Raw genomic sequence first — 24,472 nt, forward strand, 5'->3', positions numbered from 1 at the left:
AGAGCATGTCCCTTAGGGGTCAGGCCCAATGTATGAACCCAGTGTGACCTTCAGAGGTCTCTCCTATAGTAGAGGAGGAGATTTAGGGGTTAGGCTTCCTGGTATGTCTCCACTGTGGATATCCTTGCAACCATACTATGTGACTCTGCTCCAGTTTCTTCATAGGAAGTTGTTGATTGCCATTTACAGTACTTGCACAGCATATAAGTATGCCTGTGTGCTAAGCGCTGTATATATGATGCTTGTTTACTCTTCACATTAACTCTCCATCCTCCAGTCTACAAAAGAGAAAACCGAAGCTGGGGCTGGGAACAGAACAAAGCCCAAGACCCAGTGGCTACCAGTAGCTGAGCTAAGATGTGAGCCTCAACAGCCGAGAGGCTCTAGCAATTTGCACTAGCATGTAACATGGCTGCCTTCACCGCTAGATATTGGCCGTCCTGGAGGAGGTACCAGAGTAGCTGGCCCTTTGGATAAGCTCAGAAATTAGATTCTAGATAGATTGACGCCAATTCCCTCATTCCTTTCCTCCCCCTTGTCCTGTGAAACTCCCATTTCTATTTCTGGAACCTCTAACCTGTTTTGTGTGCTGTTTGAAGTTGGTACTGATTGCCACCCCCTCTTCCATGTTTATTTTTCCCATCTCAGTTCTCACTGTGGAGACAGGCAACATGTTATGTGTTAAATTATAGAATGATTCTGAATTTCCAAGAGAGTAAATGATGCCGCTCTAAACCTAAACACAGGCTTCTTAAATATTGTTCTCTCATCTTGTTTTTTGAAGCTTTTTGATTTAGTGTACCGAGAAGAGACTTTGCTTAATGTCATTAAGAGTGTCACCCGCAATGGACGGTCCATCATCTTGACAGCAGTCCTGGCTCTGATCCTGGTTTACCTGTTCTCAATAGTGGGCTATCTGTTCTTCAAGGATGATTTTATCTTGGAAGTAGACAGGCTGCCCAATGAAACAGCTGTTCCAGGTGGGTTTGGGATCCTCTTGTCTTTTTAAATGCTAACAGGATTATGACTGGACTAGAGTAAATGCATGACCTTAGAAGACAGATATCTCCCTATGAAGTATGAATATAGGTCATTTTCATGTTATTTCAAAGGTGATGCCAAGTACTGGGTGGTAAGGGTCAGTGACTACCCCATGCATGTGTGCTGGTACATACTCTGATCCTAACTCTCAGGAGGCTGAGATTGGTGCAAATTAGAGGCCAGCCTAGGCCACATAGTAGCAAGGTTCTCCACAAAAATAATAATAATAATAATTTACTAATGCCATATTTTCAACAAGCACAACTTTTTCACAAAGCATTTTGACTGTATATAGTAAGAGCATCCCCTTGACCTAGTGAACCTACTTCTGGTAATTTATACTTGTGGGGAAAACCTGCTAAGTGTGTGAAAAAAGCAGACATCCAGGACTGCAGTGCGAAGTTGGGAGCCATCTTAATATAACAGGGCATCCCACTGGACTGAGGCCCACATCTGTGAGGTGGGGTACCCCACGCATAGGGTACATCTTTATGAACCTTTAGGGACAAACACTGATAACATGAGAAAACACAGAATAGCAACAGTAAGATCATACTTTTTTTTTTTTGTTTGTTTTGTTTTGTTTTTCAAGACAGGGTTTCTCTGCGTAGTTTTGCGCCTTTCCTGGAGCTCACTTGGTAGCCCAGGCTGGCCTCGAACTCACAGAGATCCGCCTGACTCTGCCTCCCGAGTGCTGGGATTAGAGGCGTGCGCCGCCACCACCGCCCGGCTAGATCATACTTTTAATTGAAACATTTATATATTGTTTTGTGTGTGGAGTTTTGTGAGACAGGAAGTCGTCTTGTTCAGGCTGGCCTTGAACTCACTGTGTAGCCAAAGATGACTTTGAGCTCCTCTTCCTTCCTCTACCACCCAAGTGCTATGATCATATGCGTACCCACCGTACTTGACTATATATTTAGTGTAGGCAGGCAGACCCACACCTTGCTAGCAGTGGCTATCCCTAAGGCTTTTTTTTTTTTAAGTGTAAGTTTTACAGTGAGCTCGTGTATGTATAACAAAACTGAAAGTGACTTCCTATTTGCAAATGACAATGATCAATAGTTAAATGATGCCTAGGTGTTCTTTCTCAGCATGGCTGCCAATGCTTAGTGAAAGGCGCCTGGTTAAAGGTAGCCAGGCTGTCTGAGTCCTGGGGACAAACTAAACCGACCCTGATGCACCACGCCTGGCTGCCTTCTCCCCCAATTGTGTATCTTGATGTGGGACTTCAGGCTTTGGTTGACATCAAGTGGCACTCAATGTCACCTACCTTCGGGTTCTGGGCCTCGGGGTGCCATGCTCGCCCACGTTGCTTCCCGTGCAGGCATGATCCAGATCTTGCCGGAATCTGTACAGGCAGTAGTATTTCTCTTAGAGTTTCAGCTGTTTATCTCTAAAGTCAGAGAGGTGCTATTTAAGTGTGATACTGTTAGTAAGCCTACAGAACTTGACATTTCTGGCTTTTTTCCCATCCAGCTCACCAAATAAAAGTGTAAATTGCATCTGTGCTTTGAATTTATATGCAGTATTGGAGGGTGTTATTTATGTAAAGGATTGTTTAATCAGCCGTGAACTGGGGACTTCAAACATTTTAACCATATGCTGCCAGATTGTTCATCACAAAACTCCCTTCTCTTTCCCAGAAACTGGCGAGAGCTTGGCAAGCGATTTCCTGTACTCCGACGTGTGCAGGGTGGAGACAGGGGAGAACTGTACCTCTCCTGCACCCAAAGAAGGTAGGACCGCGTCGCTGCTAGCCCCAGGTGAAGTGCTTACTCCTTCTGCAACTGAGGCAGGTGGTGTCCGGGCAGATTAAAACAGAAATACTGCTCCGGAGAGAGGCCAGCAGCGAAGAGGGAAAGTTGGGAGAGTGGGGGAGATGAACAGAACAGGAAACCACATGCAAAGAAACAAGCTGCTGATTTGAGTGCCCACGGTGGACAAGGCCCATGTGGTTCTGTGGGAAATAGCAATGGAGCCGGAGGGAGAGGGGCAAATGAGTGATTGTGGAACCAAATGCTGCTTCAGTAAGGATGCCATTTAGAGGCTGGGCAGCCAGCAGAGTATTGAGGTAAAGGTGCCACAACGAAAACCAAGGATTCTCAGGCAAAGGAGGGGAGGGGGGTATTCAAAAGTCTTAATGGTAAAACTTCTTCAAAGAGATAATGGCCCTGTGCAAGGGAAGCAGCAAGAGATGATTCCAGAAAGACCCTCGATAGATCTTATGGCAAGCTCCATGGGTGAAATGTTAAAGGATGCCCAGGAGCTACAATCGGGTGCTGCTGGCGATTCACCTCAGTGGGAGAGCACTGGCTTACCGTGTGTGAGGTCCTGCCTGGATTCAGTCTCCAGTAGTACAAAATAAATAAATAAGAATGACAGAATGAGAAAGAGGTCTGTGTTTCAGCAGTGCAGAGAGAAGGAAGCAGAGCAGACTGCAAAGCGGGATAAACAGGCTCTAATGTACAGCCGTGGATGCTGTGGCCCCACCGTGAGATCCAGCCATGCGTCCGTCCTCTGAGCATGCGCAGTTGGGAACCTGGCAGATAACTCACCTGAGAAGCAAGACGCCTTCTTCTTAGTTTAGGCCAAAGGCTGTTGTGTTTGCAGGGAGGACTACAGTGTACCATCTTCAAACAATAGGGGATGTGTGAAGCTCTGTGGAGCAAGGACAGTACTGACGTAGCTTGAGAAGTTAGCAGGGCTGTGTAGTGGGAAGAGCGCTGTTCGAATTCTGACAGCACACGCCTGACTCTTAATTCCTTAGTTTTATTTCTCGGGCCTGCCGGCTAGAGAGAGATGGCATCTGGGAAACGTCATTGTAGAATCGCAGTGTCTCTTTCCCCCTCCTGTCCTAACTGTGCTGTGACTCGCCCTGCTCACAGAGCTGCTCCCTGCAGAAGAAACGGAACAGGACAAGGAGCACACGTGTGAGACGCTGCTCATGTGCATCGTCACTGTTCTGAGTCACGGGCTGCGAAGTGGGGGTGGAGTAGGAGATGTGCTCAGGAAGCCATCCAAAGAGGTAAACGGATCCCGAGGGAAAGAAAGGGCACAGGGGTGCGCGGGGGCGGGCAGTGGGGGTGCACTGTGGTGGTGCTGAGTGTAAACTGTCAGTGTGGAGGATGAGCTGGGAGTGTGACAAGCCACTGTGCAAAAGCTAGTCAGTGCCCCTCCCCTCCCCACACATGCCCACTAAAGCATGTTAAGGCTCCACGACCGCTTCATGTTTCCCTGCTCCCTTGACATAGGTCTGCTTTAATAGTAGACCTGGCCACCCCAACACACTTACAGAACCTTCCTGGTTGTGTTCCTCCAGCACCTGGAGAATTCGCAGTACAGACCCAGGGGATTAAAAAGAGACATTGTTGGGGGTTTTAAAGTTTGATGCCCAATGTAACCCCTGCCCTAGTGGACAGCTGTCCAGCTGGGGCTGAGAGCTGACCTCTTCAGAGCGAAGGGCAGTGAGGGCCCTGCCTGAGTGTGCCATCTCATCTGCAGGAGCCTCTGTTTGCCGCAAGGGTGATCTACGACCTGCTGTTCTTCTTCATGGTCATCATCATCGTCCTGAACCTGATTTTTGGGGTCATCATCGACACCTTTGCTGACCTGAGGAGTGAGAAACAGAAGAAGGAAGAGATCTTAAAGACCACATGCTTCATCTGTGGTGAGTATCCACCCCACTCAGGCAAGCATGCCACCGGCTAGCCTGGCTGAGCATGTGGACACATGGCGACGGAGTGGGTACCTAACAGACTCCGGGCTGGGACACTCACTTGATTCTGTCCCATCTCTGCCGTCTCTTGGCAAACAGTAGAGTTCTGTTAGCCCTCTCTTCTGCTGGGGAGTATCTGGAAAGCCAATAAATTCTGTGCAGTAGTTCCCAGTTTGCCTTAAGGAATTAAGTTCTGGAGAGTAGAAATGTATGCCATGTTCTTTCTGTATCCAGGCATCCTGAGAGTCCCCTGGTCCAGTTCCAAATCAACTAGAAAGGAAAGCTGTAGTCCAGCTGCAGCCTGAGAATGTGTTCTCTCCTGGCAGGACCAGGCTTCAGTGGAAAAATACCATCAGAGCAGGGCATGTTGGCACCTGCCTGTCATCATGACACTTGAGAAGCTGAGGCAGGATGGTTGCTGTGAGTTCAGTGCTAGCTTGACCTCACTGCAACTTCCAGGTCGACTGAGACTACCTAGTAAAATCTTGTGTCTTGCACATAACCCGAATTCAACTCCCAGCATCCAAATCAGGCAGTGGCTCATATGAACTTGTAACTTCAGCTTCGGGGGATCCAATACGTCTGGTCTCCCTGGACACCTGAACTCATATCCACATACATATAAGCAATACCTATAGACTCAGTAGGTTATGTCTATATATTTATCATATATGGATATGATGTGTGTGTATGTGTGTGATAAAGAGCCGTGAGTTTGAGGGATGGTGTAATTTTATTTGAATCCTAGCACTCAGGAGGCAGAGGCAGGCAAGCCTCTGTAAAATTGAGGCTAGCCTGGTCTACATAGCCAGTGAGACCCTGTCTCAAAATAAATAATTAAATTATTTTAATTTATTTTTTTAAAGGAAGGAAAGAAAGAAAAAGGTCTCTTATAGTCAGGTGAAAGTTAAAGGCTTGGACTTGGTGCGTCATACCTGGCTCTCACCCAGGCTCAGCAGCCGACTGGCCATGCACCTGTGTCCCATAGTTCCATAGTTCACACAAAGTGGGTGGTGTTTCCATGCACTTCTCTGTGTCACTGTGAGAATCAGGAGGGGGGCCTTGGATAGGCTCCTGGCATAGCCCCCGTCACGCTGCCGGCTAAGTAGGGGACTGCTACATGAAACAATTGCTCACACCTGTAATTCCAGCACTCAGGAGGAGGCCGAGCCAGGAGGGTCATGGGTTCAAGGCCAGTCTGAGCTATATGAGACCCTTTCTCAAAAATAAAATAACATAAAATAAAAATAGGTTCCTGGGGCACCAAAAATGTCACTAAAATTATAACTACGGGGAAATATATGGAAATGCAAACTAATCATGTGGGAATCTAGAAGCTGAGTAATCATTTCAGGATTATTCATAATATAGTTACTAAATTTATGAATTCCTTCCAGATATATATACCAAAAAAAAAATGAACGTTTTTTTTCTTTTGAACATTTAAATTATTTAATTTTTAGCCTCTTTAAGACCTATTTTTTAAGCTTTTTATTTTAATATAATTTTAGTTACAGAAAAGTCATAAAACTAGTACAAAGAATTTCTCCCTGCTCTTAAGATTCCCCAAATGTTAGCACTAGTTCTCCTTAGCTTTTTTCACACACACACAGCACACACTCACACACGAGCCAAGCCCCACATGCACTCGGGCACATACACACACACACACACACACACACACACACACACACAGTTTTTCTGAGCCATTTCAATGTCAGTGGCTGGCCCAAATGTTCCCAAACATTTCAGTATGTATTTGCTAAGGACAAGAACCTTTTCATACATGGCTGCAATGTGGTTACTAAAACTGGGAAATTAAAATAGAGACAAATCTGCCTATCTAATTTAAAAACTTCGCCCTTCATTCTAGTATCCTTGGAAAGCCCCAGGCCATGTATGGCGTTCTGCCTTCAGAACCCCTCTTAACCCAGGGACATTTCTGAGGACTCTAAGGCACTTACTTGATAGGATGTCCCTTGATTTGGGTTTCTTGGAAGCTCCCTTGTGGTAGAGCTGAGCTTATGCATTTTTATGCGACTATCAAAGACATGCTCTTCTATCCCTCTCAGTATGCCAGACCAGGGACACGTTGAGCTGTTCCTCTTAGAGCTGCTGATACTCACTTTGATCTCTTGGCTAAGGACATAATTGCCATGTTTCCTGGTCAGAAAGTCACTGTGTGGCAGGATGCTTGGAAACGTTGTAACTAACCTCAGTATTCCACACATTGGACTTTCAGCCCAGCTTTAGTATCCAGTGATGAGTCCTGCATTGTGTATTTATTTTCTGTTATTATTTATTCAGTTCATTCGTTTTGAGGTAGCATCTTACTATGTAGCCTAGGTTGGCCTTGAACTTGTGGTCCTCCTGCCTCACCCTCCCAACTATTGTGATTACAGGTAGGTGCCATGTACCTGACTCTATGTTGATGCTCCGTTTACCGTGGATTTGGCCAATGAGAACCACTCAGGCTGGCTTCTGTGTTCTGTCATGTCATATTTTTTTGTACATTTTATATTTTTCTGGCAGGTTCAGAATTTCTGGTCTCTGACCTGTGCTTTCCCTGACCCAGCCATACAATCAGCCATTTCTCCACATGCCCCAGTTGTTCATAGTAAAATGGGCATTTAGTAGCCATGTCAGAGTCCTCTTTCCCATTGGTGGCCACTGCTCCAGGCCTAAGCTATAGATCTATGGGCTAGTGTATGGGTATACCTTGGTGTGTGTGTATAGAGACACACGGATCTGCACACACCCGCATCTGTTTCTTTAGTTTCATATATATATAACAAAAAGATGGCTACCTCTAATTCTAATTCAGCATTACAGTGTTTATAGCATCCTCCTTACTCTGTATATATGTTCCCTTCTTTTAACATGAGGAATCCAAATCCCACTAATGGCCTGAAATATATTTCTTTATTTCCCCAACTCTAATTTCATGATGGCTAACCTAGACCTCTGCAAAATATAATTGCCATCCAGCATCTGAAATTGGCTTAAAGTTCCCTTTGCCCTGTCTGCATTTTGACATTTTCCTGGGAGAAAGGAGAAGTTCACTGATCTCCTCTGTCTGAGCCCCAGGTTCTTGTCCCCATGTCCTCACCCTGGAACCTGGAAGGCAGGTTTCCCATGCACCAGTGAGGCAGCCATGGCACCTGAAAGTTCAGTAGCCAGTAGCAAACGGTAGAAGGGGTTTTCAGACCCAGCTGGGATCCTCACATGGTATTGCCTATGTGTAAATCCAGCACTTGCAAGTTTGAAGCAGGAAAACCAGGAATTCAAGGTTATCCTCTGGCTACATAGTGCATTTGAGGCCAGCCTGGGCTACATGAGACCCTGTCTCAAAACAAAACATAAGAATAAAATAAACCCCGGTGAGTCAGATCACAGCCTGGGTCCTTGTACTATGATGAAAGTGCCCTTCAAAGCCAACAGACTCCAACTCTGCATGCAGATAAATCAAGACAACTGGCTGTATTGACTTTCCTGCACCATGACTGCTCAGTTGCGATCTGGGATGTTCTGTCTCCTGTGCAGGCTTAGAAAGAGACAAGTTTGACAATAAGACTGTCACCTTTGAAGAGCACATCAAAGAAGAACACAACATGTGGCACTATCTGTGTTTCATCGTGCTGGTGAAAGTGAAGGACTCCACAGAATACACCGGGCCAGAGAGCTACGTGGCCGAGATGATCAGGGTGAGTGAAAAGATGCCCCGAAGGGCCCTGAAAGCAGGGCAGCCATGGCAACCACTGCTCTGTCTTCTTAGCTCACAGTATGGTTCTGGCACCTGTAGACAAACACATACCCAAGACCTATTGACTGAGATGTCAGCGCTCTGTACAGCCATGTTCTCCGAGGCTCATCCCGAGCTAACCACGGTCCACCTGTTCCCAAGGAGGGGACGCTGAGACTTGAAGAAAATCAGCTTGGGGCCGTCTAACAACTGGGGCTGGGGTCTCAGCCTACCTCCTATTCCACCTCCCAGCTTAGTATCTGTCAGTCTGCCTCTCTTCTTGATATTATTAGAGTGTCTTACACACCTAATAATCGGGAGGTATAGTTTTCAGCATGACTTGTTTGTTTGGGCTCAACCTAGCCTTCTCGGAAGTGCTCTGCTAATTATCTGGGAGGGATCATATGAGGGAAAGAATCTGAGCCCCCAATGAATCTTCCTGCTGATAGGAAGTGTGTATTTCTGTGTGCCAGCAAGGCGGAAAAGTGGCTGCTGCAGATTTTTAGACCACTCTTCTCCAGCAGGGCTCTGAGGAGTCACCAGACGTGTGCTATGAGTCCCCAGCCAGCTGTCCTTTATGACATGTGCTTTCCAGATTCATTAGAATGTGCAGGGGTGTGGGACAAAGTGTGGAGGCATGAACTGTGAAAGCAGGTGACCCTTTGTGGATGAGCCTGGGCTCACGCAGGAAAGGGGCGTTGTTGGGGCGTTGGCTCTTGAAGAGGCTCCAGGGTTGGTTGCCCTCCCAGTTGCCAAGGACTGGAGTGCTCTGCCTGACAGTGAATTTCCCTGACCGTGCTCTGCTGTGGTTTCTATGTGTGTGTGACGTTCAGACTTTCCATAGAATGATGTTCAAATCAGTCTGTCCCAGTAAGCAGCGGCACTCACACACTAGCGGTGGTGAGGGTTTGAGCCGTACTGCACGAAGTGCCACAGTCACTTGGTAATACTTCCTGTATCCCAAGCCTTACAAGCGCCAAGGCTTCCTGGAGGGGGAACTGCCATATGTACCTTAACATCCTTAGGGTCTGAATTAGTTACTCCGTTCGTGACTGAGACCAAATACCTGAAAAGCAGCAGCTTCAGGGAGGAAGGAGTTCTTTTGGCTTACAGTCCTTCATGACAGAGAAGGCATGAAGACAGGAGTGAGAGGCGACTGGTCACATTGTATCCACAGTCATGAATGCTGATCTCTGCTTGCTTTCTCCTTTTTTTATTCCATCCAGGATTTCAGCCAGTGGAGTAGTGCCACCCACATTTAGAGTGGGTCCTCTGATCTCATTTCACCAAGTTTAGAAACTCACTCACAGGTCTGTCTTCAAGGTGATCTTAGATCCTGTAGTTGACAGTCAGTATTAACCACCACAGGGTGTAATCCACGTTTCGTAAATTTTAATGCGCTTAGAAATCTTCTGGGGGTATAGTTATAATCCCAGTTCTGACTCAGCAGTCACTGCCACGATTTTTAACCTCTACCACCAGCCTTCCTGGGGTGCCAGCACTGGAAGTCTGTGACTCACCCTTTGAGTAGTGAGACTCTAGCAGAAAACAGAAAATACACTGATGTAAGCAGTTACCATCCGAGGGCTCGGGAATTGGCTCAGTGGGCAAAGTGCTTGCCGTACTGGGTTCCTGAGCCCAAGTTCAGGCCCCAAGCACCTGTGGAGAAGCCAAACCTGGCGGCCCAAGCCTGTGAACCCAGACAGGCAGATCCCTAGTGCTCCCTGGCCAGCCAGTCTAGGTAACCAGTGACGTCTGCACTGAAGAAGAGGCTGTGTCTCAAAACCTCGTGCAGATGCTGGCAAGATGGCTCCGTGGGGAAAGCCACCTCCCACCAGGGTGGATGACCCGAGTTTACTTCCTCAGACCAACATGGATGGAGGAGAGCTGATTCACATGCCATGTGCACACACAAAGTAACTAAACAACTAAATGGTAAATGCATGTTTTTAAGTAAGAGATGAGGGGCTGGAGAGATGGATCTGTAGTTAAGAACACTTGCTACTTTGACCTGTAACTCCGGGGGGGGGGGGGGGGGGGGATCCAGTGTCCACTTCTGGCCTCTGAGTACCAGGTGGGTGCTCAGACAGATGTGCAGGCAAAGCAGTCATACACATAAAAAGGAAGAAAAAGAAAGTAAAGGATGGAGAGCAATAGAAGGTACTTGACATTAACCTCTGACCTGTATACGCACACACACACACACACACGTGCGCACACAGAGACGACAATCGAGACAGCTCATGTGACTGCCGAAGGAAAACCTCGCCCATGCTTTCTGTATGCAGCTCTCACCGTTTGTAAGGTTCTCGCACGTCTAGCATTGGATCTGGTCACTATAACTACCCTGCATGCGGCACTGGGGTGGGGACTGGTCTGGGGTGGGAAGGGGGGAAAAAGCAGCAGAGCATGTTTCTGAAAAGGAGGAAAGTAAAGGAGAGAGGAGCCCCGGGTGAGCAGAGAGAAGGGACGAGCCCTCAGGAGTGAGGGTTGGTGTGGCTCTTTCTGTCTGTCGTCTCAGTAACACATGCCTGCTAAAGAGCCGAAGAAGGGGGTTTGTTTGGGCTCGATTTCAGGTGCCTTGGTCCATGGCGAGCTGGCTCTCTTGTTTCTGAGTTGTGGTGGAGCAGAGCGTTGTGGGGGAAGGGTATGGCTGAGCAACTTTGTCGGAGGCCAGAGGACAGAAAGAGATGCCATCCTTTAAAGGCCAATTCCGGGCCCGGAAGGTGGCTCAGTGAGGAGAGTGCTTACTGTGCGAGCCTGAGGACCTGAGTTCAGATCCCGGCACCTGCATTAAAAGCTAGGCTCGGTGGGGCGTGCCTGTAACCCCAGGGCTGGGGCCACCGAGACAAGCACCTCCCTGGCGCTTGCTGGCCGGATGGGCTAGACAATGATGAGCAGCAGGGTCCATGAGAGACCCTGGCTCAAAAAAAAAAACAACAAAAGTGTGGAGAGCAGCAGGGGACAACCGGTCCCGTTGTCTTTCTGCCTGTGTGCTACAACACAGACCAAAGGGAAGGGGCTTCTCTGGCTCACACTTTCAGATCAGTCCATCAGTGAGGAAATCAAGGGCCGGAACTCCAGCAAGAACTTGAAACAGAAGCGAGAGAGAAATAAGTGCTGCTTGCCGCTTTCCTCACAGGCTCAGACTTAACTAGCTGTCTTAGAGCCCAGGATTACAAGCCAGGAATGGGTGCTACTGAGACCTCCTGCATAAATTAGCAAGCAAAGAAATGCCCCCTAGACATGCCCATAGGCCAACTGGACCTGAGCAGTTCCTTGATTGGGACTTCCTTCTCAGGTGACTCTCGGCTGTGCCAAAGTTGGCAGTTAGAGCTAGCTATGACCACACCATTGACAACCTTCAGCCTCCATGCCCAGGTGAGTTCACATGGGCAAACACACACACACATAAGAGAGAGAGAGAGACCAAAAAATACAGTGAAATTCCCAGTGACCTACTTCTTCCAACTAGGCCCTACCTCTGGAAGTTTCGACCTTTAAACGATGCCATCCAAAGGATTGATCCATTGATTAAGATAATGCTCCTAACTGCAGCCACTTCTCAATGATTAGATGTTGCAGTTGGGGAACAAGTCTAGCACACGAGCCTTTGGGTGGCACTTCATTGGTACTAGAACCAGGACAGATGTAGACGAAAGTAAGGCTGGGGTCAGTGCCTGCCCACACCTAGCTTAGAAGGTGTTAAGGTGGGTTTCAGAAATCACCTCCTGTAGCACTTGGGTGGGAGGCCGCTGGCAGAGTGCTGGTGAGACCTGGTCAGGTGGGAGCAGACAGACTCAGAGCCAGTTCCCACAGGGTCAGGACACTCTAATGGGACATCAGCCCTCTGATTCTCTTCCTGCAGTGGTTGACACTGGCAAATAAGCCCGTGTTTTATCAGCCTGCCCATTGCCACATGCATGCATGGTGACCTGGGCTTTTCTTTCAAGTATCTGGCTGTGTTCGGTCTTTATATCTTTCCAGGGCTGGTTGTGAAACTTTCTGTTAATTACCTTAGAGTATGGTCATAGAAAAGTCTGGGGCCCTTTGGGCTTCTGTCTCAATCATGGAGACTTACTGACGTCTTGTGAGCAGTCACTTGACTGGGATTAAAAGCCAGAGTGACTCCTTGGCTGCCACACAGCCTGGTCAGAGTCCTCTACATTTAATGCTCGGAGGACCAGGGCATGCATTGTGCTTTCTGTCTGCACCATGCTTTGATGAGATGAGCTGTCTTGTCAGAAAGCATCAAATCTAGCACGTCCAAGGGTTCTTAGCTCTGAATGTCCGCACAGCCGGGGAGCCTGTTGTTTTGGGTCTAAAGATGGCACAGAAGAGTGTTAGAGCCCCCAGCCAAAGCCTTTTGCCAGTGCTGTTTGGAGTGGTGATTCAGCTTGGTGCCACATGAATTCCCTGACGTGGAGAGTTAGACATAGCAGGACAGGATCCGAGAGAGCTCAGCTTCACCAGACCGGGGTGTCAGTCTCCTGGGCCCTCAGAGCTATAGTGCAGCAGGTCATAGGCCTGTGTTGTAACCCCATGAGCTCATGCTATGTGGAAGCTGCTTCAGTCAGGAGGAGAGGCCTCCCCAGCGTCTCCTCTGAGGCAAGCCTCCTATTCACTGATCCTGGGCGGGAAACCAAGCTGTGTGACAGGTCAACCCTTGGACGCTGTTGTTACTGCAGAGGAAAGGACAGAAAGGGGACTGCTCTCAGAGATGGAAGATAAAGCCTGGCAGGGCCACTCCCTTCTGTACACTGCATGTCTTTGAAAGAATACTTGAAGAAGGCTCTGTAGTGGTATGTGGTCAGCAAGAAGGGCACCACTTGCCTGATACGGGAAGATGATGCTTAAATCTTCCGCTGCTCTCCTTTAGCCTACTGGTTAAAATAACAGAGCTTCTGGAAGATCTGCTCAGTCACAGCTGCTAAAAGGCCATGCAGGAGACCAAGTGGAAAGTCTCAGGTGGCCATTCAGAAGGTAAAAGAACTTCCGGTACCTCAAGGACTGCACCTTTCAGACAGAGGCAACAGAACTAGAAAAGGAGCCTCGTCTCCCAAAGCTAGCATCTGGTTAGTGGGGTATGATTTAGGGAGAAGGAGAGTTGACTAGCCATGGATGAACATGGATGGGTAGGATGAGGAAGTTGCCTGAGTGCGGGCATAGGACCCCTCTGCCTACATGCGTGTCCCAAAGGCACACGTCTCTCTTTGGTAATAGCCAACCTGCATAAAAACGTCACAGCTAGGCATGTGGTGGCTCACACCTGTAATCCAAGCCCTCAGGATGTGGAGCCAAGATTTCGGGAGTTTGAGGCCAGCCTGGGCTACATGAGACCTTTCCTCAAAATAGACAATCCCCCAGGAGACAGGCTCACTGTGTCAGCTCTATCACCTTTTCTAGTTCAGTCAAGAAACAGTCAAGGTAACAAGACCTGTCCTGTCCATCAGGAGCAATTGTGCATTTCTTGCTATCCCTAGGGGGAAAAGAAACAACTCTGTCTTGCATTTGAGAAGTTCCCAGCCATTCACCCATAAATTAAATGTCACTCGGGCATCACATGACATCAGTCCTCATCTCCCTCCTTCTAGTCATCAGTTCTCCCTCTCTTGTTGCATGAGTGCTATTCCCACAAAGCCCATCCCTCCCCAAGGATTGGATTTGGGAACGGAAGCTCCTGCTCTGAATGCCAGCTCTGCTGCTTCATAGGCATGTAATCCCCAACAAGTCATTGGACCTCAGAGCCCCATTGAGCATCTGGTACATAAATTCATTGATGCCACCTCACACATCCATCTGGGGCTGGACAGATAAGGCCAGAAGGGTGGCAGGAGGGTGTGGAGGGCAACAGCTGGCGGGCAGGCCTAAGCACAGCAGCCAGCAAACAGAGGGCCACAGGGTGACAGACAGAGGAGCTGCCAGGAGCGTTCTTGTAGTTCCATCCGTGTGGGAGATGCTTGGCTGCCGCCTTCGTTGTCACTAAGCCATGTTGATTTTCATAACGCCCTACGTGGAAAGACCCCTGTGCCTTTCCCTTCTCCAGTGTCGGTGGGGCTTCTGTGGATTCAGAGAACGGTCCACGGATTCTGGGATTGAGTCCTGGGATCACTCTTGGTTCACCAGTAGACCTGACCCTTGGTTACAGCCCCTGTGAGAAGGCGGTACTGTGACTCCAGGGACCGGAGAAACATACTTTCTTCTGTCCCCTGCCCCCTATGATGCAGATGCAGCTTAATATATAGAAATGATGTCGCCTCCATCACCTCCGTTCCCAGGCAAGCTGTGACTGCAGAGTGACCTCACATAGCCCCTGGCTGCTCAGATGGAAAAAATAAATAAGGTTGCCTTTTCTCCTAGGAACTCCAGTCATGGTGATGGCCTAAGGAGTTTGATTAATCTTGGTCTACGTATGCATTTCCACAGTCATACACATGCTACCTGCCCTTTTGTATAATTTTTACATCAGTGGCTTTGTTCTGTGCCCATTGAACCGAGGATTTGTGCTTGTCTGTAGATGTTAAGTTGAAAGGCGGTGACATTGGGTAGGAATCCACTCTGAACTATCTGCCCAGGAGGATTTAAACACTACATTAATGGGGGCATTACAGGTAAGAGATAAAATACATGATTCCCAGAAAGACGCAGTAGCCCATTTTTCTACTGTATTCAAGAAAGAAGCCTGAATTCTTCTTGAATGTTAGAAGCACAAGAAACATTAAAAGGAAGAGTGCTTTTTAAAAATAAATGGATTTGTTTTGCTAGCTAAACATAGATTTCACTTATGTGTCTTGAAATTCCGCCTCGTAGTCTTGGCTTTTTTTTTTTTTTTTTTTTTTCAGAAGTGTTTCTGAGTGAACTAAATACAAGTGGGGTGACTGGGTAGAGTATCCTCTGGGATGTTCTGAGTCCTCCTCCGTGATAGATGGCATGGTCCAGACCCGGAAGTGGCTGAGGAGGATGTGTTTCGTCAGGTGTCTTGAATGGCTGGAGCACACTGATGCTGCTGGAAGGGATGCTCTGCCCTGGCAAAGGCAGGGCTGACTGGCTAACCATTGCCTGTCCTAGGTTATCACTAATCAACTTGTGTGAGACGCACACTCTGTATCCTGCGTCTTGTTCATCCTACACCCAGCAAGATGTAAACGGGTTCACACCCGGGAACCTAAAGCTTGTACAGGTAGATCAACCTCTGCAGGGTCCCACGACTGGACCAGAGATGCTGAGCCACAGTTCAGCCTCCGGTGGCCCCAGGCCACACGTCCAGGGACACTTGCAGGTAGGATTGCGCGTGCACCTGCACACGGCCCTGGGGGTCAGGAGCCGACAGCCTTTGTCACCGGGGCTGCCTCGTCTCCCTAACGCATAGAATTAATCATTTTTAAAAGAGGCAGCGCTGGGCGTGGTGGCGCACGCCTTTAATCCCAGCACTCGGGAGGCAGAGCCAGGCGGATCTTTGTGAGTTCGAGGCCAGCCTGGGCTACCAAGTGAGCTCCAGGAAAGGCGCAAAGCTACGCAGAGAAACCCTGTCTCGAAAAAACCAAAAAAAAAAAAAAAAAAAAAAAAAAAAAAAAAAAAGCCGGGCGGTGGTGGCGCACGCCTTTAATCCCAGCACTCGGGAGGCAGAGGCAGGCGGATCTCTGTGAGTTCGAGGCCAGCCTGGGCTACCAAGTGAGTGCCAGGAAAGGCGCAAAGCTACAAAAGAGAAACCCTGTCTCGAAAAACCAAAAAAAAAAAAAAAAAGAGGCAGAAACAGCCCCATGGGGGATAGGGAAGAGAGCCTGAAAGAGGATCTCCTAGGTAATGCTGGCTGGCTAATGCATAAATCAGCAGGCCTAGAGCTTTGTGGTTAGACGGGGTTTAAGTCTCCAAGCTGTGGACAGCCAGCACGGCTCCCAGGTGACCGCCTGAAGTGCCAGAGAGTGTGGAGATGACAAGAGGTGGGGCAGAGAGCGTACAGCTCCTGTGAAAAATTCATTGGGAATCTATGCTAAACACCACTACCCTCGCTTCCACTTGACATGGAAGAATATTCCTTGGTGGCCAAATCTGGTGGGGGAGAGAGAATGGAGTGTACAGACAGAACCCTCGGACCCACCAGGCAGACAGCTTCCACACCCAGGTGACTCACGCCCAGGAGCTTCACTCAGTGACAATTAAACAGGAGAATGTCTCATCTGACATCCCTTAAGCCCCACGCTGACTCTTTCTCACAGCTGTGGACTCTTCTCTGGTAATCCCCTCTCAGGTAATGGAGTGCTTCTGCCCGGCAGGGGAGGGGCCGGTAGCTTTGCATTCTTGGAAAATGCTTCCCTTAAAAGCCTAATGCAATTTGTATCCAAAAAGCAGGGTGAGGATCTGGTTGTTGTTTTTTTTTTCTTTTTCTTTCTTTCTTTCTTTTTCCCCTGAAAAGGTCTGCTCCTTAAATGTTGCAAGCAAATAAATTGTATTAGCAAAGTATGTGGCATGAAAGGTCTCTGAGGGACCGCGGTGAGATAATTGGAAGGCGTGAGGAGAGCCGGGCCCCTGCTTGTTTGTCTGTAGCTGATAAGAAGACACAGGAAGTAAACAGTCAGAAGGCAACTGCTAGCAAGGTTAAAAGATGAGAATGGGAAGTGAGTGTCAGTCACTCCCTTCGCTTGGAAAGCAGAAGTGGCCCGAGGCTTGCACTTTGCTTGACCTGAGAGGGTCGGGTGCTCTATAATCGGGCCGACGGGCACTCTTCAGTGCAGGGACAGTAACTTTCTGCCAAGGGTAGTCCAAGGGCTGGCATGGAGGCCTTTTGTGGATCCTAGCTAGGTAAGATCAAGGCTCTGGATGTCTGGAGGAAGGGCTGCCCAGCATGAGGATATGTGTAATAAAATGTCACAGCCGTCCAGGAAAGACTCCCTTAGGGAAAACAGAATTAGAGTGCCTTGATAGTGGAGCCCCTGCTAGCCATGTAGAGGGAGCAGCAGCCAGCTTCACCCTGACCTGTGGTGCCTGGGTTTTCCCCAGCTCTGCTTTGTCCTGGCATTGGTAAGGTGGCATTGAAACCGCATTGCTCCATTCAGGCATACAGTAACGGGTTTGGACTTTGATTCTGGAAATCAAGGGAGGATGCTCGGAGGAAGGGAGTGCCTTGATAAATTCCTGGGGCAACAGTATCAATGTTTCGGGATCCCCAGCGCCATAGCAACAGGTTTGTGCCTAACCTGGGAGGCCATAAGCCTTGGTTGGAAGCCCTTTAGATGCCGTAAGTGAGGAGACAGCTTGTGCCGCCCTCTAAATACGATTCCCAGAACGCCGCCCGGAGTTAGCTGACACCATGGCCAAGTTCAAGAATATCAGGGTGAAAGAGAAGTGGAGAGGGATTTGGCACCGACTCCTCCGTGGCTGGAAACTGTGTGTCAGCACCATTGAGTGGGCCTCCCAGCCAGCCAGCTTAGGCTCTCACCCCGCCCTCTGCGCCTGAGCTTGGGTTCCTGTTGGTGGCAACTTCACAAAGCCCTTGCTGAGTTTAAGTTTCCCCGCCTAACTTGCTAACATGTTCTGTCCTCTGGGGTCCAGGGGGTGGGGCCACCGCCTCGCCTCTTTCCTGTGCATTTTGTGGACACCTTTCTGTGTGTTGGGAAGCACGTGGCATCCGGCCTGCAGTTCTGTAGGCAGCTCCAGCGATGCTCTGGGTTTTCCGTAGTCTGTGTGCTCGATGGTTTCTGACAGACAAGGGAGCAGGAACCATCCTCTGCCCTAAAGGATATGAAATGCTGCAGGGGGGCCTGGGGAGTGGGGACCACCTGACTGAGACTCTGGGCTTCCAGGCTGCAGAGTGTGAGAATTGTGCCAGCAAACGTTTGACAGAGCTGTGGAGAGAGTGTTTCACCACCCAGGAGAGCGCACGCTTATATGCCTACAATCAGTATTCATACACACATAATCACCCAGCAAGACAGATCTAATGAACTCCAAAAAATGGACTCAGCCACCCTCCTGCTCGCTCCTCCAGCAAACGGTCCACAAGGCTGTCACTCATCCTAGCTGCGTTTGTAACTCATTCTTGATGATGATAGTACTGACTTTGGCTGCTAGAATCAGGCAGTAGTGTCATTGCTACCATGGGTGTGTAGCCATTTAAAAAAACAAAAACAAAAAAAGTCTATAAAGAGGTATAAAGCTCCACCTGAAAAATGCTGCGAAGTGGATTGTCTTTCTCTAGTGCATACACTGACAGTCCTTTAAGACCTGTCTTTGTACAGTGACACTTCCTGGAATGCCTGCAGAGATCCTCATGGGGAAGGTGGAAGGACATGTGCAGAGATGGATATACAGGTGGATGGGACTCTGAGTTGTCACCTTCACAGACCTTCCCGCTAGTGTCTGTTCCATACAGAAGAAAAAAATGGCGGTGGGCAGGGTGGGGTGGGGTGGGGTGGTGTCTTGTGTACTTGTTACCTCTGAAACTCCATGACGTAACTTATAAAGCGCTGTCAGAGACAACCTGTGTGATCAAGCTTGTGACTCTGGAGGTTGGGAATAGGCATCGGATAGGTGAGCTCTGGCATTCTTCAGAGGGGGCACTATCCTTGCAAACCACTTTTGGGTCAGTAAGTACACACCAGCTCTTCAGTTCCTTGAGAACTCTGTGGGCAGTAATAATGGTAGCACGTTCCTCGCCTGCCCTCAAAGTATCAACAAAGCAGTGACCCTAGACAGAGCTTAAGTCTTGAGTTTTCTGTTCTGTAAACCCAGTTGAAAGAGCTCCGAAAGAACACCATTGTTCTATTAGCTGGTGTGTGTGTGTGTGTGTGTGTGTGTGTGTGTGTGTGTGTGTGTGTGTGTGTGTGTGTGTTGAGACAGGGTCTCACTATGTAGCCCCAGCTGGCCCAGAACTCACTGTGTAGACTAAGCTGTCCTTGAACTCACAGAGACCCGCCTGCCTCTGCTTTCCAAGTGCCAAGATTAAAGGTGTGTGCCACCACCCCCAGCTGTGTGTCTGTTCAAAGGCAAAATAGAAGTGCTTTCCCCTGAAACAAAGCAAAGGATTTTAGGAAGTTAGTTATCACTGTAGGCATAAAACAAACAAGAAAACACTGGATTCAGCTAACTAGGTCAAAACTGAAAACTCATAGACCCTTGAAAGAATGTGAAAATTGCCAAGATCTCTATATACAACTATAGGAATGTTCTAGTCAGTTCTCAGCTAGTGGAAAATGCAGGGGAAGCTGCCTGAGTAGCATTTCAGAAGCCAGCTGGGATGCTGGATTCAGGAAAAGGGGGATTTTTGCCAGATCGTTTCTTATTAAGTCTCAAAAGGGCCAGCCCTGCCTTGCCTGGCACAGGCAGCTGGCCCCCCTCCCTCTCCGCTCTGACCTCTGGTTTGCTCAACGTGGCAGCCCTGGGTGCTCAGGAGTGTCACTCCCAGTGGTGAACTCTGCCTTCTCCCAGTCCCCTGGGTGCCCAGGGAGCCCTTCACCTGTGGCCCCAGATTGACTTGAAAGGGTGATTGTGCAGCTGGCTGTCGGTAGGGATTTCATCAGAAATGGGTGCGGTTCTCTCTGCTGGCACGAGCTGGTCTTTGTTGTGCTGTATCATCCAAGAACAACTCTTGACTGAGTCTAGGAAGGGTAATAGGTCACCACAGCCCAGCTGAGGATTATATAATGTGCCTGTCTTGGCAATGTCACTCTGAGCTCAGAAGCAGACAGACTGACACCTCACCTGGTAAGCAGCTGGGACAGCCCTCCTGATAAAAGAGAAAACAGGGTCTCTGAAACCTTATCCCAAAGAAAGGAAGTAATTTAGGTGGGAGTCAAGTTGTTATCTAGGTTACAGCTTTGGCCTCCAAGGGAGCTTCGTGACCTTGGGTAAATGGCATTATTGATTTATAATGATTTTGCACAATACCATCCAGTTTAGGGGACACATTCACAGCCACTTTTTCCTTGTAGTCACCGAGTACATACAGTAGCTGGTGATCTGTTTTTAAAAAAAGAAAGGAAGCGAGACAGAGAGAGAGAGAGAGAGAGAGAGAGAGAGAGAGAGAGAGAGAGAGAGAGAGAGAAACCATGAGTTAAATGAGCTAGCTCACTCTGTGCTGTGTGCATGGAGAAAGTCACCTGTATCTCTGCCTACATTCTGATCCAGTCCATTGTTCTTCCTACAGTTACAGACTTGTGGTAGAAGTGTATAGAAACTATGAAAGAGCAGTGTCAGTGTGGTTTGGGTTGACTCAGTTCTTATTGGTAGCTTATTTGGGGTAGCAATTGAAATTCCAGGTAGAAGGTCAATTTTGTTTTTCAGTTAACAAACTTGATTTATTTTTTATTTTTTTGAGCAATCTTAGGTTTACAGAGAAATGGAGCAGGAAGTACATTTTCCCATGTATCACTTCTCACCTCCTCTCTTTCTCTTTCCTTCCTTCCCTTCCTTCCTTCCTTCTCTCCAGTTAGCCCAGTTACAAGTGTGTGCTCCTGAGGCACACATGTGGCAGCTGACATACAAATACTAGACACTGTTGTGAAAGTCATGGTTTGCATCAGGAGCACTCTTGGTGTTACACAGCCAATGTGTTTAGACAAATGTGTGGTTTGTAATCACAGAGTCAAACAAACTACTTCACCGTCCTAAAACCCTCCGTGCCTCATCGGCCTCTCCCTTCTGAGCCTGTAGCGTCCACTGGTGTTACCAGCACCAAGTTGGAATGTACTTTTTAGGGGTTCTGAATATATAAATTCCAAAGTCACCAAGCATTAAGAGAAAATGCACTCTAAAGAGTAGTTCCTTTCTTCTTCGGTATAAACGACCCAGCCTTGCTCACCAAAGGGACAACTGATCCCAGGTCTGCTGGGCACCCTACATGTCTGCTTTGGCAAAATCATTCCCTCAGTCTCCCCCTCCTCTAAGCAGCCTGAGGAGTAAAGACTGAACTCCAGCCTGGCCCCCCCCATACCTCCTTTTAATCATGTCACTCCTCTTGTGTGGTAAAATACATAGAGATGCAGCTGTCATCTGGGTTGAAGAGATAGCCTTTGCATCTAGAATCTTCCCAGATGGGTTACTTGGGAGTAAAGCAACAGTTCCATTTTCTAGAACTTGTCCTCTCTTCCATGACCCATGTGCTGACCCTTCATCCCCCGCCTCCCCACCCCCCCATCATGTTGTAATCTTTCTATAAAAGAACGAAGAGTTTGGGAAGTAACCTTCCCTTGTTTAGTCAGTAAACAGAATTCTCTACCTGAGCAGGCTCCCTCTGAGGAGGTGATGGATTCTCTGGAGTCTTTCTCAGAACAGCATCTTCACTTGAACCTGGAAAGAAAACACCTGCTTCTCAGAACAGTTAGCATCTGCAACACACAGTCCAGCCTCCTGCACTCCCGCCTCTGCCCTTCCTCTCCCTGGCTCTGCTCCCCACCCCCATACACACACACACACTCCCCCACTTTCCAGTCAAGGACATGTTGAAGTGGCTGGTCAGTGCCACCCCCGTGTCTAAAACTTCGGTATTTCTCCTTGCAGGGACTTTTCCAACTTTACCTAGAAAAGAACTAAGCCGAGCCTGAGCGCTTGTGGTCAGCCCGCTTCCGGCTGTGGCTTCAGTTAGTCTGTGTTCTCTGACGGAGGAAGTATTTGCAATGATGGGAACTGCCTGACTGGATTGTGGGAGGACCAGGGCAGACGGTGCCTCATAGCATTGGCATGCGAGATGCCAGCAGCAAGCCGAGTGAGGAGAGCAAGAGAGGGATAAGATCAGACCCAGAGTGGCAGATGCTGTGTGCTATCCCCACCCCCAACTACATACATTCCCCAAAATTCAAATTTATTTATAAACTGAGTGTCTTGGCCAAAATGGCTTTCCCAGAAATGCAAGCAAAACCAAGACAATGGCATGTTTTAGATCCTGAGTAGACTTCGGGTCGAGAGTCTGCAAACAGGGATGTATAGACCTTCACACACTGGCTGGAGAGTTGTGAGTGACAGGAGTTGTGGATGACAAGCTAGTAATGACATAAAAAGTCTCAGGATTCAAATTCACCATCATCACCACCCACTTACACACACACACACACACACACACACACACACACACACACACACCACCTTCACTGTGATTGGAATATCCTGAACATTTTCTTTTCAGAATATGATTCTTCATGTAGATCAGAACCCTCTTGGTGAGAAACTTTACCCTAGCAGGAGCTTGTCCTACTGAGCCACATGCAAAACCACCTGGAAATTGAGAAAGAGTTTGGCTAGAATTGCTAATTAATTTTAACTACTGCGTAATTGGAGATTTGGCCTAACAGCCAGATGATTAATTAAAATACTGGGGATACCAAAGATCTCACATTTGAGGATCTGTCCATTTCAGTGCAGAACAGAACAAGGTCTGCCCACCATGGAACTCAGATTCTGTTCCACTGAGCTTGTCTTGTGTGAGTTAGAATTTTAGTGGGGTTCCTCCTACCCAAGTTTCATATTACAAATTTAAGGAAGCATCAAAGGAGAATTTACAGTGAAGAGGTCTATCCCAGAAAACTTTTCATGCTTTTCCCTACTCTTGTTTGGAAGACCTCCTAAAGAAATGGAGAGTGAATGTTATTCACTACATTCCCATAGTAGCCCACAGCAGATGCATGGCCTCTCATGCCACCTAAGTTTGAAAGAGTGTTCCACAGCACTCTTTGAGTTTACTATGGTTTAAAGATGCGTTGTCTCTGTGGGCGGGTGGCTTTATGGACTCTTGAGTAGGGCCTTCATGTCCCAGGGTCACAGGTGTTCCATGTATGGAGCAGGAAAAAAAGGAGGTGGGGAGGGAGTAAAAGTTCGGTCAAGGATTCTTAGATGGAAAAAGTGTGCATTTTGCATGTGTTCAGAGACCTTCCTGCAGTCACAGCTGGAAATAGGAGGAACGTGGGAGTTTGCTGTAGCACAATCTGATTGCAATCTGTCATTGTCCAGTCAGGTGTTACTGTTCCCTAAATCCAAAGCTGTGTGCACACCTATGCATAGATCTTCCGGAGTCTTTTGAACACCTCATTTACATGGACTCTTTGGAAATTTGTCTTCTGTTTTTATAGAAGGCTTGCTAAGCAGATGACCAGATGGGGGATTTGAGAGTGTGGCCTTAGATGAACTCACTACCAGTTTGGCCTTGGAGCATCTATTTGCTCAGCAGTAATAAGTTAATCACAGATGAGCCTGTGACAACTCACTGTGTATGCCCCCCATCTGGTAAGATGGAGTCTCTTCTCTCACATCTCCTTCCCTTTCTTTTCTTTCATTTCCTGCTTCACACTTGGCTCCTGTCTCTCTTCCTATTCCAGACCTCCCCTTGTGCCACTAGACAGCTACAGTCCAAGCTACCTTGCCTGTCTGCCCTCATCTCCTTCTCCAGCCACACTTACGATCCATTACACCTGTGCCCTGTTCTAGTGAGGACATCTTCATGCATGCTCCCTTCAGAGTCTGGCTGGACTCCTTTAGACCTCCTGTGCAGAGCATTCTCACCAGCTGGTCCTGTGGCAGACTTTTCTGTCCCCATCAACTGCTCCCCAAATAACCACACAGAGACTTATTATTAATTATAAATGCTTGGCCGATAGCTTAGGCTTATCTCCAGCCAGCTCTTACAACTTAAAATTAACCCATTTCTATTAATCTATGTACTGCCCCAAAGCTCATTTACCGCATCTGTGAACTTCCTATGTTGTTTCTTCCCTGTGTGGCTTGTGACTCTCGGATTCCACCCTTCTTCTTCCCAGCGTCTTCCTAGTCTGGCTTTCCCACCCAACTCTTCCTGTCCAGCTATAGGCCAGTCATCTTTTTATTAAGTAATGAGAATAATACATATTTACAGTGTACAAATATTGTTCCACAGAAGATTCTGTTCTCAATATTTCTCTCTGCTGCTCATTTGGCTCAACACAGCCTGCTCTTTCTTGCCTAGACATCTCCTCTCCTCATTTTCATTACAGGAACCGGGCAGTGAAAGC

General features: G+C 48.1%; 1 protein-coding gene across 18 annotated transcripts in view; it reads left to right on the top strand.

Annotated features, from left to right (window-relative positions):
• Itpr1 (inositol 1,4,5-trisphosphate receptor type 1) overlaps positions 1-24,472 on the top strand; it is a 343,419-nt gene that overhangs the window by 307,001 nt on the left and 11,946 nt on the right. For all 18 annotated transcript variants that reach the window (XM_076567490.1, XM_076567491.1, XM_076567493.1 and 15 more), the window contains 5 exons: positions 785-980; positions 2,688-2,780; positions 3,930-4,069; positions 4,546-4,711; positions 8,303-8,463. In XM_076567490.1, the coding sequence (XP_076423605.1) occupies positions 785-980; positions 2,688-2,780; positions 3,930-4,069; positions 4,546-4,711; positions 8,303-8,463 (756 nt within the window). The remainder of the gene's footprint in view (positions 1-784; positions 981-2,687; positions 2,781-3,929; positions 4,070-4,545; positions 4,712-8,302; positions 8,464-24,472) is intronic.

Source organism: Peromyscus maniculatus, chromosome 3, assembly GCF_049852395.1.
Source record: "Peromyscus maniculatus bairdii isolate BWxNUB_F1_BW_parent chromosome 3, HU_Pman_BW_mat_3.1, whole genome shotgun sequence".
Lineage (NCBI taxonomy): Eukaryota > Metazoa > Chordata > Mammalia > Rodentia > Cricetidae > Peromyscus > Peromyscus maniculatus.